The sequence below is a fragment of the Marmota marmota genome, unplaced genomic scaffold, assembly GCF_001458135.2.
Source record: "Marmota marmota marmota unplaced genomic scaffold, marMar, whole genome shotgun sequence".
NCBI lineage: Eukaryota > Metazoa > Chordata > Mammalia > Rodentia > Sciuridae > Marmota > Marmota marmota.
This window is the reverse complement of record NW_025999873.1, coordinates 375,633-391,783: the sequence shown is the minus strand read 5'-3', so window position 1 is coordinate 391,783 and position 16,151 is coordinate 375,633. Positions and strand designations below refer to the sequence as shown.

General features: G+C 37.1%; 2 protein-coding genes and 1 long non-coding RNA gene across 5 annotated transcripts in view; 1 reads left to right on the top strand and 2 right to left on the bottom strand.

Annotated features, from left to right (window-relative positions):
- Pigl (phosphatidylinositol glycan anchor biosynthesis class L) overlaps nt 1–1,324 on the top strand; it is an 86,687-nt gene extending 85,363 nt beyond the window's left edge. For 2 of the 3 annotated variants that reach the window (XM_048786100.1, XM_015506824.2), the window contains one exon: nt 977–1,324. In XM_048786100.1, the coding sequence (XP_048642057.1) occupies nt 977–996 (20 nt within the window). In that variant the 3' untranslated portion in view covers nt 997–1,324. The remainder of the gene's footprint in view (nt 1–976) is intronic. The other variant, XM_015506825.2, reaches the window with a different exon arrangement.
- Nucleotides 30–14,509, bottom strand: LOC125611383. Its single transcript, XR_007341571.1, has 2 exons — nt 14,185–14,509; nt 30–1,096 (listed from the first exon to the last, which is right to left on the bottom strand). It is a non-coding gene; the product is annotated as an uncharacterized LOC125611383 (long non-coding RNA).
- A 339-nt stretch (nt 14,510–14,848) lies between these two features.
- Cenpv (centromere protein V) overlaps nt 14,849–16,151 on the bottom strand; it is a gene marked incomplete at its 5' end in the record, with an annotated part of 11,392 nt that continues 10,089 nt past the window's right edge. Inside the window, one exon of the mRNA XM_015506797.2 lies at nt 14,849–15,243. Within this exon, the coding sequence (XP_015362283.2) occupies nt 15,119–15,243 (125 nt within the window). The remainder of the gene's footprint in view (nt 15,244–16,151) is intronic.

Genomic DNA, 16,151 nt, shown 5'->3' with positions numbered 1-16,151 from the left:
ATCCCCAGCCCCTCCTTTTTGTTTTCTGATAATAAATTTCACTTATAATTTTCATTGTGTTTGCTGTGGAAAAAATACTATGTAACATTTTTCCTAGATTGTATAGTGAGATAGTTCTATTCCGATTCCCTTTACCATCCAAATCATGATTATCACAAGTAAGTTTACAGCTCTAAAACCACATATATTCTGACAATAAATATTTACATTTACATTAAGGTTTACATAAAGGTTTGCAATAATATTAACTTAGTTAAGTTATGGTACTTAGAGAACAATAGCAATTTTTTATATATATGTCCTACATAGTTAAACCAGTTACCATGATCTGTTTAAAAATGGAACTGTACTAGGTCCAAATAACAAGAAAATATACATTTCCTCTGTTAGGTGGGAAGACTAACCCATACCTGTGTACCTTCCTTTTTTTTTCCCAATAGTGATTATGTCTTCCAGTTTACCTAATTCAGAGAAGTCTGGGCATAGCATTCTAGCCTGCTTCCCCTCGGACACCTCTGTTTGTGTTGTATAGGTAAGGTAGCAGAGCAAAATGAGGCTCTAGAGTCCATCAGATGGCTCTGGGTTTGAATCTCGGCTCTGCTACCTACTAGCTATTTGAGATTAATGAGTGTCCTCATCTATTTACTGGGGGGAAAAAAAGCAATAATAATAGTACATACTATTATTAGAATAACACGGTTATTCACATTGAGATGATGATTGTAGACTGTTGTGCCAATAGTTAAGTGCTTTAGGTACCCTTAGCATCATCTGCTTTAATCACAATGAAGTAAGTAGGAGATGAGAAGGGAAGGTCAATCCAGAGTGGTTCATGGGCTATAGAACGAAACCAAATAATGCTATAGCACAAAGTATATTAGTGGGAGGAGGGATTTCAGATGAGGAAACAACTCTGAGAGTAATAGAAATAGCTCCAGATCAAATGTCCATAACTGGTCCCCTTTGATTCTTCTAGAGAGCCATGTACTGCCATAGAAGCCAACTCCTCTGGTTCCGCCGCCTCTATATTCTCTTCTCCAGGTACATGAGAATCAACTCACTGCACTTCCTCTGAGGCTTTGAAGAGTTTTCAGATCTAAGGAACAAAGGAGAAAAGTAGATCAGGAAGACAAGGGGTCTGCCTGGAGATGGCTTATCTTCCTGAGTCAAAGGAGTTCCCAGCTAAGTGCCTCTGCAAAGGGAGACCCTGTTGGCCAATGGGCTACCCAAACTCTGGCTTCTTCCTCTGGTGAGGGGGTCAGGGTGGAATGAAGAACTGAAAACAAACCAACCCAAGGATAATACAAATTCTTGTGAAAAATAATTTGCATAATGACAAAGCGTATGTCAAACACCTAGCACAGAGCCCAGACAAATTGCTGTTATCACAAATGAATGCAGAATGTACTAAAAACACTTACAGGTAGGATCTTTAATTGCTTCTGAAGTAGGCTGTCTTAGTTTTGGGTTGGTATAAATGAATACCACAGATTGAGTAATTTATAAAGAACTGAGGTTTATTTAACTCTTGATTCTGGAAGCTGGGAGCAAGACACAGGCTTCTGCTTGACATTTAATGAAGAGCTTCCTGATCATAATAAGGCAGCGGGCATCACATGGCAAGACAGAGCAAGTTAGCCAAAGTGCTTATTTCTATAACAAAACTACTCCCATGATAATTCATTAATCTGTAAATGACCCAGTCCTCTCCCAGAGATCCTACCTCTTAACACTAATGCATTGGGAACCATATGTCCAACACATGGATGCCAGGAGACATGTCCAAATCATAGATTTACTGAAAATACATGTGCCAGGTGCAGTGATGCACACCTATAATCCCAGCAATTTGGGAGGCTGAGGCAGGAGGATTCCAAGTTCAAGGTCAGCCTCAGCAACTTAACAAGACTCTATCTCAAAAATATAAAATAAAAAAGAACTGAGGATGTAGCTCAGTGGTAAAGTACCCCTGGGTTCAATTCCCAGTACCAAAAAAGAATAGCACGTGTACGCGCGCGCGCGCGCGCACACACACACACACACACACACACACACACAAATATTACAGTCTATTGAATTAGTTCAACCATAATTCCCTAAATTTTTTTCTGGCTGGTTTACCTTTTTATCGGAGCTGGAGAAATCATCCTCTATTTAACATGACAATCATGGATTGATGCACCCAAGTGTCCTTCACAGTAATGGGCTCTGTTGTATGCAGAACAGACTGCCTGAGCCTGACTCTCAAACACTTATAACTGAATATCTCAGCTCAGTCTTGGGAGAAGTAGGAAATAGGAAGATAAATCTGGAACTTTAAAAAAAACACTTAAGGGGGCTGGGGATGTGGCTCAAGCGGTAGCGCGCTCGCCTGGCATGCGTGCGGCCCAGGGTTCGATCCTCAGCACCACATACAAACAAAGATGTTGTGTCTGCCGATAACTAAAAAATAAATATTAAAATTCTCTCTCTCTCTCTCTCTAATAAAAAAAAAAAAGAGTTGTACAGTTAAAAAATGACTGAAATTTTAATAGTAATTGTAAAATTAATATACATCTTCCTTAGGCTAANTAAAAAAAAAAAAAAAAAAAAAAACACTTAAGAACCTGATGTCTTTAAATGGTTCATCAAATAAAACTTTCTGAGAGGATTGGCTTGTAAGCTATAGGCAAAGTTCAACCCATGGTCCAGAAAAGTGGCTTGAGACAGGGAAACTTAGTTGTGAAGAGAGCGGCAAGTGACTCTAGGTTTGAAGCCAGAAGACAAGCAACATAACTATGACAAGACACAAGATTCTCCATCTCAATTCTCTCATCTGAATAATGGTTTAACTTCAGAGAACGGAACAAAAGGATGTCTTAGGGTACATAACAAAGAATCTAGCTCTCGGTGCCAGGAAAGATTAGCTGCTGTTATTTTTCTGAGAAATAATCAAGTAGGCATTAAGCATAAGGACTAACATACATAAAAGTCCTGAGACAAAAGATCCTGGTGTGCTTTGCCTGCCCAGTGAGTATCCCCAACCTGCAACATAAAACTGGGGAATTGCTTCCTGCATAGCAACAGGTTGGAGATCTGCTTGTTTAGACTCTCCACCCAACTTGTACCACTTTACTCAATGTCACCATTATTTTATATGCCTCCTAAGACCACATGAGACTGACAGAACTATTAGGCCCTGAAGCTGAAATTGAAAAAGCAAATCTGGTTGTGTGATTTGTCCACTGAAAATTTGTCAATATCTCCTAAAATCTTCCACATAAAAGTATGACCAAAAGCAAGCTACTAACATTGGCTGGAATGTGGTGGCAGGGGGTGACCTCTGTCTTGCTACTAGGAAGACAAACACTAAACTAGTCTTTCCTTTCTGATCCAAGGAAATACTTAGAAAGTGAAAATGACACACACAAAGATCATCATACTATTACTTACAATAGCAGTACTGGAAAAATCCAGTGATGTAATAGTTTTATAACAAAGAAAATGTTCATAATATATTAAAAATTTTAAAGCAAGTTAGGAATCTCATTTTTATTAAATGAATATACAAATATATAACATGCAAATATATAAGTAGATATATATTTGATATCTAAATCCATAGGTAAATACTAACTAGGAAGGTCATCTTTCAACAGTGGACATTTACAGTTATAAAAGATTTATTGTTGTTTATGAATAAGTATTGTTTTGTTTTGGTACATCCCCAGCCCTTGTTATTTTTTATTTTGAGAAAGGGTATCCCTAAGTTGCTGGAGGCTAGCCTCAAACTGCTTCAGTCTTCCCAAGTTGCTTGGATTACAGGTGTGTGCCACCTCACCCTTCTATGAATAGGGTTTTTGGGGTAGGTGTGGGGCATACCGGGGAATAAACCCAGTGGTACTTAACTAGTGAGCCACATCCACAGCCCCCTTTTTTTTTTCTTTAGATGTTGATGGACCTTTTATTTTTAATATACCTTTATTTTATTAATTAATTTATTTTTATATGGTGTTGAGGATTGAACCCAATGCCTCACACATGCTAGGCAAGTGCTCTACCACTGAGCCACAATCCCAGCCCCACTTTTTTATATTTTATTTAAAGACAGGGGTCTCACTGAGTGATTTAAGACCTTGCTAAGTTCCTGAAGCTGATTTGAATTAACAATCATTCTGCCTTAGACTCTCAAGCTGCTCGGATTATAGGCATGTGCCACCACACCCAGCCCTATGAATAGTTTTGATGTGAGAGATACTTTTTTTAAAATATCTTTATTTTTATTTATTTTTATATGGTACTGAGGATCAAACCCAGGGCCTCACACGTGCTAGGTGAGTGCTCTACAGCTGAGCCACAACCCCAGCCCCAAGAGAAATACTTTTGATACAATGTGAAGCCAAAATAATTTGTATAGCCAGTATAATGTCACACATAAAAAATCCGATTAATTAAAGAAAAGCTAGCTGTTTTTACATTGCTGGTGGATGTATAAAATTATGGAGGACCATTTGGTAATTTCTAGAAAAATTATATACACTTTTTTAAAAAAATATTTTTAGTTGTAGATAGACACAGTATCTTTATTTTTATGTGGTGCTGAGGCTCGAATCCAGTGCTAGGCAAGCACTCTACCACTAAGCCACAAACCCAGCCCCAAAATTGCATACGCTTTGATCCAGTATTACCATATCCATGAATTTATACTATAGATTTACTCCACATGACTAAAGAGGTATGTCAAAATAGACATTGAACCGCTACTTCTTTTTTTATACATTTTTTAAATTGTAGATGAACACAATATCTTTATTTTAGGGGCAGAGGATTGAACGCAGTGCCTCACACATGCTAGGCAAATGCTCTACCACTGACCTACAACCCCAGCCCCAAAACACTATTTATTTCTCTCTTTTTAAATTTGTTTTTTAGTTTTAGGTGGACACAATATCTTTATTTGGTTTTTATGTGGTGCTGAGAATCGAACCCAGTGCCTCTCGCATGCTAGGCAAGCGCACTACCACTTGAGCCACATCCCCAGCCCCAAAACACTATTTCTAATAGTAAAATATTGAACTGGTTCAAAGGTCTCTCAATTAAGGGTTCATTAAATAAACTTCGGACACACCAATAGAATAGATTACGAGTTGGCATGCTAGCAGACTCCCAAATCACAGCAGCTCAGGAGGCTGAGGCAGGAGGATCACAAGTTCAAAGCCAGCCTCAGCAACTCAGCTAGGCTCTCAGCAGCTTAGTGAGACTGTCTCAAAATAAATAAGGGGAGGGGGGTGCTGGGGATGTGGATCAGTAGTTGAGCATCCATTAGTTCAATTCCCTAGTACTTAAAAAAGAGATTATGACAAAACTATTTTTAAATAAATAAATAAAATACAAAATAGGTCTGGGGATGTGGCTCAGTAGTGAGTACCCCTGAGTTCAATCCCCAGTACCAACAACAACAACAAAAAAAAGATAAAAAAGAACAGAGCCAACAGCCACTGGAGAAATTAGGAAGGCAGTTGTAATAGATTTACCAATTATACGATCGATGTTCCTAGCCCAGATGGTTTTACTACTGTTTAAAGCATAAAATAGACAGTTCCTCCAATTCTTAGATAAAACATGAATTACCACAAAAAAAAAGAGAAAACTGACAATTTTATTGTGAATATGGATGCAAAAATATAAAAGATTAGCAAATTGAATCCAACAATGCAACAAAAGAATCACTACTCTACAATCAAGTAGGGTATTATTCCAGGAATGCAAGAATGGTTCTACTTAGGGAAATCCATTAAAGTAATTCATTATATCAGCAAGTTAAAAAGAAAAACTATATTCGTGTACTTAATAGATGCTGAAAGATGACAAGATGCAGCCATTATTCCTGATAACAACTCCTAAGAAAAATAGGAGGAAAATATATATAAATAATGAAGACCCTACCAAAATCCAGCATATTAAAACTAACTCAAGGTAGAATTTTCACTTTTATGGCTATTTATCCATTCTTTTCTCAATAACTATACTTTTTTTTTCTCTTTTCCTTAATTAGAGTTTCCACGTGTTGGCTTATTTCATTTTTCAAAGAAAAATATCCATATGTTTTGAAGGATCAAGCTGATAAAGGGACACAGAAAAATAAAAAACTGGTATAAGTATTAGAAAAGACAACTGTGGGGGCTGGGGATACAGCTCAGTTGGTAGAGTGCTTGCCTTACATGCACAAGGCCCTAGCTTCAATCCCCAGCACCACACACACACAAAAAAAGAAAGAAAGAAAAAAAGAAAAGACAACTGTGTTAGAAACGCAAGAAATACTAATAAAGTCTATAATAAATGAGAGAATTTTAGATTTCTTATATTGGGTATTACTTGACAGAAATGAAAATGGAATGTCAAGAACTTAAATCAAGAAATAACTTCAGCATAAAAATACAAGTTTGGTTGGTTAGTTTGTTTGTTTATAGTGGTCCTGAGGATCCAACCCAAGGCCTCACATATGCTAGGCTGAGCTACACCCTTAGCCTAAGGAAGATGTATATTAATTTTACAATTACTATTAAAATTTCAGTCATTTTTTAACTGTACAACTCTTTTTTTTTTTTATTAGAGAGAGAGAGAGAGAGAATTTTTAATATTTATTTTTTTTAGTTTTTCGGCAAACACAACATCTTTGTTTGTATGTGGTGCTGAGGATCGAACTCGGGCCGCACGCATGCCAGGCGAACGCGCTACCGCTTGAACCACATCCCCAACCCCAAAACTGTACAACTCTTAAGAGATAACATAGTTATAGATCTTTCTGACCTTGTAATAGACAGTGGTTTCCTAAATATAATACTAAAGGTCGACTTTAGCTCATGCTAAAGTCTGTCTTAGAAAACATAAAAATAACATAGTTATAGATCTTTCTGACCTTGTAATAGACAGTGGTTTCCTAAATATAATACTAAAGGTCGATTTTAGCTAATGCTAAAATCTGTCTAAATATAACACTAAAAGCACAAGCAACAAAAGAAAAAAAAATGAAATCTGTGTACATCAAAGGACACTATCATGAAAGCAAAATGGGAGAAAATATTTCAAATCTTATATCTATCTGACAAAGGTCTTGTATCCAGATTATGCAAAGCAATCTTGCAACTAAACAACAACAATAAAATTTTAGGTAGGTAAAGGACTTGAATTACATTTCTCCAAAGAAGATATATAGATACCCAACAAGCACAAGAACATCACTAGTTACTAAGAGAATACAAATCAAAACCTCCATAAGAATCTATTTGACACCCACTAAGATATAATTTTAAAAGGAAAATAAGTGTTGGTGAATATGTGAGCCAGGCGTAATCCTGTAATCCCAGTGGGACAGGAGGCTGAGGCAGGAGGATCAAAGCCAGCCTTAGCAAAAGCAAGGCACTAAGCAACTCAGACCCTGTCTGTAAATAAAATATACATAATAGGGCTGGGGTTGTGGCTAAGTGGTAGAGCACTTGCCTTGCAAATGTGAGGCACCAGATTTGATCCTTAGCACCACATTAAAATAAAATAAAGGTATTTTATGTCCATATGTAACTAAAAAATAATAATAATAATTTAAAAAAATAATAGGGCTGGGATGTGACTCAGTGGTACAGTCCCTGAGTTCAATCCCTGGTACAAAAAAAAAAAAAAGATGTTAAAAAAACCTGGAGCCTTCATACTTGCTGATGGGAATGTAAAGTGGTACAGCTGCTGTGTAAAACAGTTTGATGGTTCCTCAGTACTAAAAGATTTACCTCAGTGGTAAATATAAGGTCCTGGGTTTCATCGCAAGTACCACCAAAAAGAAAAAGAAAAAAAAAAAAGTTACTTTGGGATGGGAATATGGCTTAGCTGTAGAGCACTTGCCTCTGGTCATGTTTTTTATATGAACTGGAGCAGTTTTCTATGCACAAGGTCCTGGGTTTGATCCATAGTACCATAAAATAAATGAAAATAAATTTTAATATAAAATAAAAATATATTCAAAAAAGAACTATCCAAGAATAGTCAGAATATAAATAATAAAAAGGACAGTAATGTGAGGCCTGTCTTTCTATATATTAAAACATATAAAGCCATTGCAGTCAAAACAGTAAAATATAGGCCCAAGAGTAAACAGATGTTGAATCGAAGAGAAAAATCCAGAAACAAATTGTGTGAGAAAACTACATGATAAAAGTGACATTTCAATTCATTGGAGAAAATGATGTCAAGATGGTTGGCCATGCACTGGGAAAGAAGTAAAGACTCCCAACATCATACCATATACCAAAATACATTCTAGATGAATTAAAACTTATGGATAAACACTATAAAAACTAAAATATCATTTAAGAAATTCTGAAGACTAAATGCACACACACACATACTTGGAATATGATTGACCTTACCAAGCCAGGCTGCAAATCCATAAAGGTGAAGGAAAGGAGATTTCACAGTGAAGCTTTATTTGGGGGGGGGGGGGGTGGCTGGGGAGTGAACCTAGAACCTTGATGCTAGGCAAACTCTCTGCCACTGAGACAATGTTTTTTTAAAAAAATATAGTAACATGTAGTAGCTGTACTAATATCCTTAACAAATGTCCTCAAATAAAAACAGTTTAAGGCCTTGTTGGTGAACGCCTATAATCCCAGCTACTCCAGAGGCTGAGGCAAAAAGATCCCAAGTTCAAGGCCAGCCTGGGGAACATAGAGACCCTGTCTCAAAAACAGCTAAGGATGTAGCTCAGTGATAAAGCACCCCTGGGTTCAATCCCTAGTACCTGCCCCTCAACACACTCACACACACACCAAGGATTAAGGATGGAAAATTCACAAAAGAGGAAACCTTTTTGGCCATTTGGCCAAAACACATGAAACACTATTCTACTTCAGTAGCAGCCAAAATACAGAAATTAAGACAAAAACTGAAAAATCCATTTGAATAGAACTATCCCTCTGAACTTTGAGATTGCTGACCCTTGTGTGTACCACCTGCAGCCTTATCCTGCCAATGAGATTCCTATCCATGCTGAAAATATGATCATGATTTTGAAATTAAGTGACCAGCAATTAAAAGCTGAATGACACACAGTTTTACTAAGTTCCACCTGGGAGAAATCTAAGAAGTTTCAGAGAAGTGAGGTCACAAGGGCAAGAATTCTAGTTATCTATAAAAAGTCAGAACTTATAAAGCTCAAAATTGCCAGTGTTAGTTCTCTTGAGGTTTTGGGTCAAGTTGATGGAAATAATCATATGATATTATTGAATGGAAAGTAACCCCAGGAAACAGCAAAACCTGGAAAATTGGGGCGGGGGTGTGTAGTTAAGTTGTAAAACACCTACCTAGAACATGTGAGGCACTGGGTTAGATCCTCAGCCCTGCTTAAAAATAAATAAAATAAAGATATCGTGTCCATCTACAACTAAATAAAAAATTTTTAAAAGGTGGAATATCTTTTATGTTAACCTGAAATTAGAATCATCATATAACCTGGAACTTTGTCCTGCTCCTCCTGCCCCAAGAATGGCAGAACAGAGAGTCAACAGATATTCCTTGAGCTTTTCATCACTCAGAAACGTAAGCACTGACCTTTGTACCTTGAGGTTTAAAGAAATGGAGGTTGATTTCCTTTTCAGGAAAGGGACCTGAAAGAATCTCAGCACTTGGACTTCCACCAACTATAGCTAGATGAATCTGACCTCAGAAGTTCTTATAGTCCTTGTTTCCTTCCTTTATGAATTCAGAAGGAAAAAAAAAAAAAGTTGGAACAAACAAGTCTCCAAATTCCTCAATGGGGCATGTGTAGGAATATCATAGGAAAGGCAGTTTCTGGGAAAAGAGAGGAGAGAGGGGCACCACATGGGTGGAGGCCTCCATTTGGCTTGTTCTCCAGGCAAGGACTCACTCCAGGGCAGCTAGGATGCTACCCAAGGCATGCAACATCCCTACTTACTGTCTTAGTCAGAGCTCCTCTTGGCTGGTATCAAATTCTTCCTTCTAAACAAGCAGGAAATTTCCACTTGATGGTGGCTAAGGAAACTTAAAGTAAGACAATTTCCACTTATGGGACCAATAGTAGTGTCTGACTCACTGGCCAAACTGTCCCACTGCAGAGGGATAGTTTCGGCAGGCTAGCTTAGAAATTCATCAAGGTGACCTAAATAAGTTCATTATAGCAAGGGCTGCGAGTATAGCTCAGTGGTAAAGAGGTTGCCTAGCATGTGCTCTACTAAAGTATTTAAAAAAAAAAAATGCCAAGAATAATAGCATTCCTTTCTACCAGCAATAATCAAGTGCGAAAAAGAAAAGAAAAAGAAAATCTTGTCTTTACAAAAAAAAACCCTGTAAAGACAAGATCCCATTTGGACAAACAAAAAAATAAGATTGCAGGTGCTGGGGATGTGGCTCAGTGGTAAAGTGCTTGCCTAGCATGTGTGAGGCACTGGGTTCAATCCTCAGCACTACATATAAATAAATAAATAAATAGATAAATAAATAAATAAATAAATAAATAAATAAGGAACTGTGTTCATCTACAACTAAATATATATATATTAAAAATATTTTCTCTCAGAGCTCTATAACCTTTATGTACATGATGCAAATGGAGACTAGAGCATTACCTAAGTCCACCTGTAAAAATATCTAGTCCCACAGTTCAAATCTACATATCAGCAACCTGTGATTCCAAACTCACAGATTTCTAATTTCTGATATAAAGAAACTCTCCAACTATTCTTAAATGGAAATGCTGTCAGATTACGGCCATAGTTAATGTCTGAAGAAGGAAAATCCACATACATGCAATTCATTACAGAAGGTTATGATAACAAGATTTATTTACATTTTTTACTTTATAACATACCTTCTTTAGCCCCCCTCCAACCATTCTTTCACTAATCAAGAAGGTAGCTCAACACTCCCCCTACCATCTGCATCACAGTGCTATAAATTTTTGGTTTAAGAAGTGACATCCAGATTAGTAAGATTAATAGGGAATATAAACAACAAATAACTTGATCTTCTAGATATTCTCAAATAAAACTTTTTCAGTAGTGCCGATAAAATTGTGCTGGTCCTTTTACTGGTTCATTTTATATGCACACTTATTCCCACTGTTGATGTATTTGCCGTATAACTGTGCTATTCTCAATATCTGGTAGGACTGGAGATTTATTAGACACTTCCCAATGGGTTGTGGGATACGCTGAGCTCAGCAGTTTGGCTAAATAAAAAGAAACACAATATGAGGGCAGCATTTTTTCTATACAAAATATCTAAGCATATTTCCCTGTCGTGTAAATATCCTTGCAGAAATAATTTCCATTGATAAATGAAGAGTAAATGTTTCTGCAGTCTGCTATTGCTGTCCCTCTCCAGGCAGAGAAGATGAAAACCATACTGTCATAAATAAAAAAATATAAAACAGCAGACAGCAACATTACCCTCTTCTGGAATAACTTATCTTTCTCTGTCTTACTCTCTGTTTCTTACCCACCCCCCACCACGTACATGCAGGTGTGTATGTGTGTGCTTGTGTGTATGTGCACTTGTGTGTTCTCAGTTCATTCTGAATGGTGCAATTAAATATTGATAGAATATTAATAGAATTTGTTACTTGTGTCATAGAACACAGAGATTATGTCCATTCTAATTTCAGAAGATTTCCTTAGATTTGGCTAGTTGTTAATACACCAATAATAATCATGATTGCAACTAAGGAAGAACCACACTAGAGAAAATCTCCATACATAAAAGTAAAATGCCATATGCTTTTTATTTCTCAAATATGTTCTCTTGGGGTTACAGTTAGAGCTGGAAGCCAGAGCACACTGGGAGATTTATGCATAATTTATAATTTAAAGCAAGTCAGTGAAGTTTATTTTGCAAAAATTTAGGTATTATTACATCACTTATAAATTTTTATTCAAAATTTGTAGATAATGTTAAATAAAAGCAAAAAGAACATCAATGTAGNCAGACCTTTTTTATTTTGAACCAGGGTCTCACTAAATTGCTGAGGCCACCCTCTAATTTATGATTTTCCTGCTGCTAATTTTGTACCTAGTAAATGCAACATTTTAAATCAATGAGGAATGAATGGATTAGCCAACAAAAGTGTTGATAAACCAGTTATTAACCTCTTTCTCATACCTTTGGTGAAATTTAAAGGAAAAAAAAAACCTATCCCCTCCCAACAAGATAAAGAACTATATGTTTTTGAAATAAAAAAAAGTTTTGAAAGTTATCAGAAGAAAGTACAGGTAAGTACAGGTTTCAGTAAAGAAGGGAGTCTCAAACAAGAAATGAATCATAAAGTCACAGGTTTGAAAGACAGGGGAGGGAAAAAATACATAAATTTGGCTCCATCAAAAATTAAAACCTGGGGGCTGGGGCTCAGTGGTAGAGCGCTCGCCTAGCACGTGTGAGGCCCTGGGTTCAATCCTCAGCACCACATAAAAATAAATAAAAGTATTGCATTCATCTACAACTAAAAATATTTTTAAAAAATAAAATTAAAACCCACCAGGTGCAGCAGCACACATATGTTAATTCATGGCTGAGGTTAAGAGATTGCAAATTTGAAGTCAGCCTCAGCAACATAGTGAAACCCTGTCTCGAAATAAAACATGTAAAAGGGGACTGGGGATATTCAGTGCACCCTTGGGGTCATTCCCCAGTACCACAAACATAAATACTTTTAAAAATTTGAACCCTGGGGCTGGGGTTGTAGCTCAGTGGTAGAGTTCTTGCCTCGAATGTGTGAGGCCCTGGGTTTGGTCCTCAGCACCACATAAAAATAAAGACATTGTGTCCATCTATAACTAAAAAATATTTTTTAAAAAAATTTGAACCCTAAAAAGAATAAGCTACAGATAATATCTGCAAAATATGAGAATTATCCAAAAATTAATTTATTAATATAATTAATCCCTTATTTAATTTTTAAAATAAATGTATCAAAAAATAACCCAAAGAAAAATGGACAAAGGACACAATCAAGTAACTGACAGGACAGAAAATAAAAAATGGCCCTAAACCCCAAAATGGTACTCACAGGTAATCACAGTGTTGGGAATTTTAAAAATAAACTTTTTTGCCCAAGAGTGGTCACAGTTAAAAAGACTGATAACATAAGCTGTCAGTGAGGTCACTCTGCTATATTAAAGGTTGATGATCTTGCATACAGAATATACACTTTGAAAGAAGTTTAGAAGTTTTTTAGTATTTAAAATATGCATATCCTTCAATCCAGCAATTCCACATCTATATTCTCAGATAAAAGCCACATACACAAAACATGTAAAAGGATATTCATCAACACTGTATAATATTTAAAAAAAAAAAAAGGCAACAAAATTTCCATTAAAAAAAAAGATAAGGGCTGGGGATGTGGCTCAAGCGGTAGCGCACTCGCCTGGCATGCGTGCAGCCCGGGTTCGATCCTCAGCACCACATAAAAAGATGTTGTGTCTGCCGAAAACTAAAAAATAAATATTAAAATTCTCTCTCTCTCTCTCTCTCTTTAAAAAAAAAAAAAAAAAGATAAACTAGGGGTTGTGGTTGTGGCTTAGTAGTATAGCACTTGGCATAGCACACTGAGGCGATGGGTTAACACGGGGTTCCATCCCCAGCACCACATAAAAACAAATAAAATACAGAGGTATTGTGTGCATCTCTAACCAAAATAATAAATAAAAATTTTTGAAATTTTTTTTAAAAAGTGGAAATATACCCATACTATACAATGCCATATAACATTTGATGAGGGCATATGTATTGGCATAATTTTAAAAATACACATGGCAGAGCACAGAGTATAGAGAAGGATCACAAATTCGAGGCCAGGCCCTGTCTCAAAATAAAAAATGACAAGGATTGGAAATGGAGCTCAGTGGTAGAGCTCCCCTGGGTTCTCTCTCTCTCTCTCTTTCTCTCTCTCTCTCTCTCTCACACACACACACACACACACACACAAAAGCCCATGTTCCTGAGACTAAAACAAAGACTGTCCATTCTGACTTCTATACTTGCTGTACCTCCATTTACAGTTCCTTCTCCCCTGTATCTTTCCTAGATAAAATGGAATAAAACTGTTTAATGGAAAAAATTGTTTAATGGGAACAGAGTTTCAGTTTTACAAGATAAAGAGTTATGAAGGGAGCTGGGGTTGTGGCTCAGCAGTGGAGCACTCACCTTGAATGTGTGAGACTCTGGGTTTGATCCTCAGCACCACATAAAAAAATAAGTGAAATAAAGGTATTGTGTCCAACTGCAACTAAGGAATAAAATAAAGAGAGTTCTGGAGATTCGTGATGGTGATGAACAACAATGTGAATGTATTTAACACTACTGAATTATAAAAATGTTTAAGATGATTCATTTTACTTTATGTGTACTTTACCACTATTAAAGAAAGAAAAAAGTTTAGAAGCTGATTCACCTTCAAAAAACAATGTGACTGGGGCTGGAGCTATAGCTCAGTGGTAGAGTGCTTGCCTAGCACATTTGAGACCTTAGGTTCCATCCTCAGCACCACATAAGGATAAATAAATTAAAACTAAAGGTATTATAGCCATCTACAACTAAAAAAAAAAAAAAAAAATTGTGACTGACTTACACTCTACCTCCTCCAAGTCTTCCCGTACTAACCCTCTTTTGAACTCCTAGATCTGTACCTTCATAGTTCACATGAACTATAGTCATGCACAATCTTCTAGTTGTAGTCACTGTTCATATGTCTTCTCTTCCTATTTCAGTTACAAGCCATCTTGACAGTGCTCAATAGGTGCTGTTCAGTGAATGGCCTCGGGAGTAAAAATCAAAGTACAAATGAAATGAGGAACCACAGTGACTTCACTAATGTTAAAAATATTTATTTTCCAAAAGATCACACAAAAGTTGGGGAAAAGAAGGAAAAGGGTCAACTAGTCTACATCAAAATCGGGCTGAGGAAGGACAAAGAGCTGCCTAAAGAAACTGGTAGCTAGAGCAAACTAGAGAAACCAAGGTGACCACAGGCCACCAGGCTGGGATCAGCCACATCAAAGGCACCCACTGAAGGGCCCCAGGGGCCAGAGAGCTGCTGGCCCCACTCTTTCCTCCTTTGCAGGAAGGCAGAAGCAGAAGCTCACTCTTTAGACATGTTCTTGATGGTCTTGTGCTCCTTCATGGCCTTCTCCCAATTGCTGCCATTGAATTCCTCAGTGATGACACTCCGCACGGTGCCTTCATCCAGGCAGTGTGGGGCAATTCCTAGGGGAAATGGCACTTAAAGAGAGGTCCCAATATGCGCGAAACCAGAGACTACTGGGTTTTTTGTTGTTGTTTTTGTGTTTTTTAGTTTTCAGTGGACACAACATCTTTATTTTATTTTTATGTGGTGCTGAGGATCGAACCCAGCGCCCCGCGCATGCCAGGCAAGCACACTACAGCTTGAGCCACATCCCCAGCCCACTACTGGATCTTAAATAAATCCCTATCTGAAGCATTCACTGTCCTACACACCATATATCTGAGTGATACCCTCCAGCTTGCAGTGTAAGTTTATAAGACTACTCTGATCACAGCTTTCTGGCTTACAGTCCTTAACAGCCAGACAGGATATCAAATTCCTTGAACCAATGATGGCCAAGACTGGACATCATTCAAAACCAAACTGAGAAAAAGAAATAGTAGAAAGGCTCAGGCTTAGTGCAATCTCTTGACTGTCACCTGAAGAATTCTCAGGCTTTTCCTCTGATTAGCTAAATTAGCTTTCTAAGGATTATACCTCCCACCAGGCATGGTATCACAGGCCTATAATCCCAGAGACCTGGGAGGCTAAGGCAGGAGGATTACAAATTCAAGGGCAATTTAGTAAGATCTTGTCTCAAAATTAAAAAAAAAAAAAAAAAAAAAAAAAAAGGCTGGGGATGTAACTCAGTGGTAGAACACTCCTGGGTTCAATCCCCAGTATCCAAAAATAAAGCTGAAGTACCTTCCAATTTCTACAGGATTTTATACTTTTCAAAACTATCCTATTCCTGGCATTAGAGCAGATTATGCTAAGCGAAGCTAGCCAATCCTTAAAAAACAAATGCCAAATGTCTTCTTTGATATAAAGAGAGCAACTAAGAACAGAACAGGGAGGAAGAGCATGAGGAAAAGATTAACATTAAACA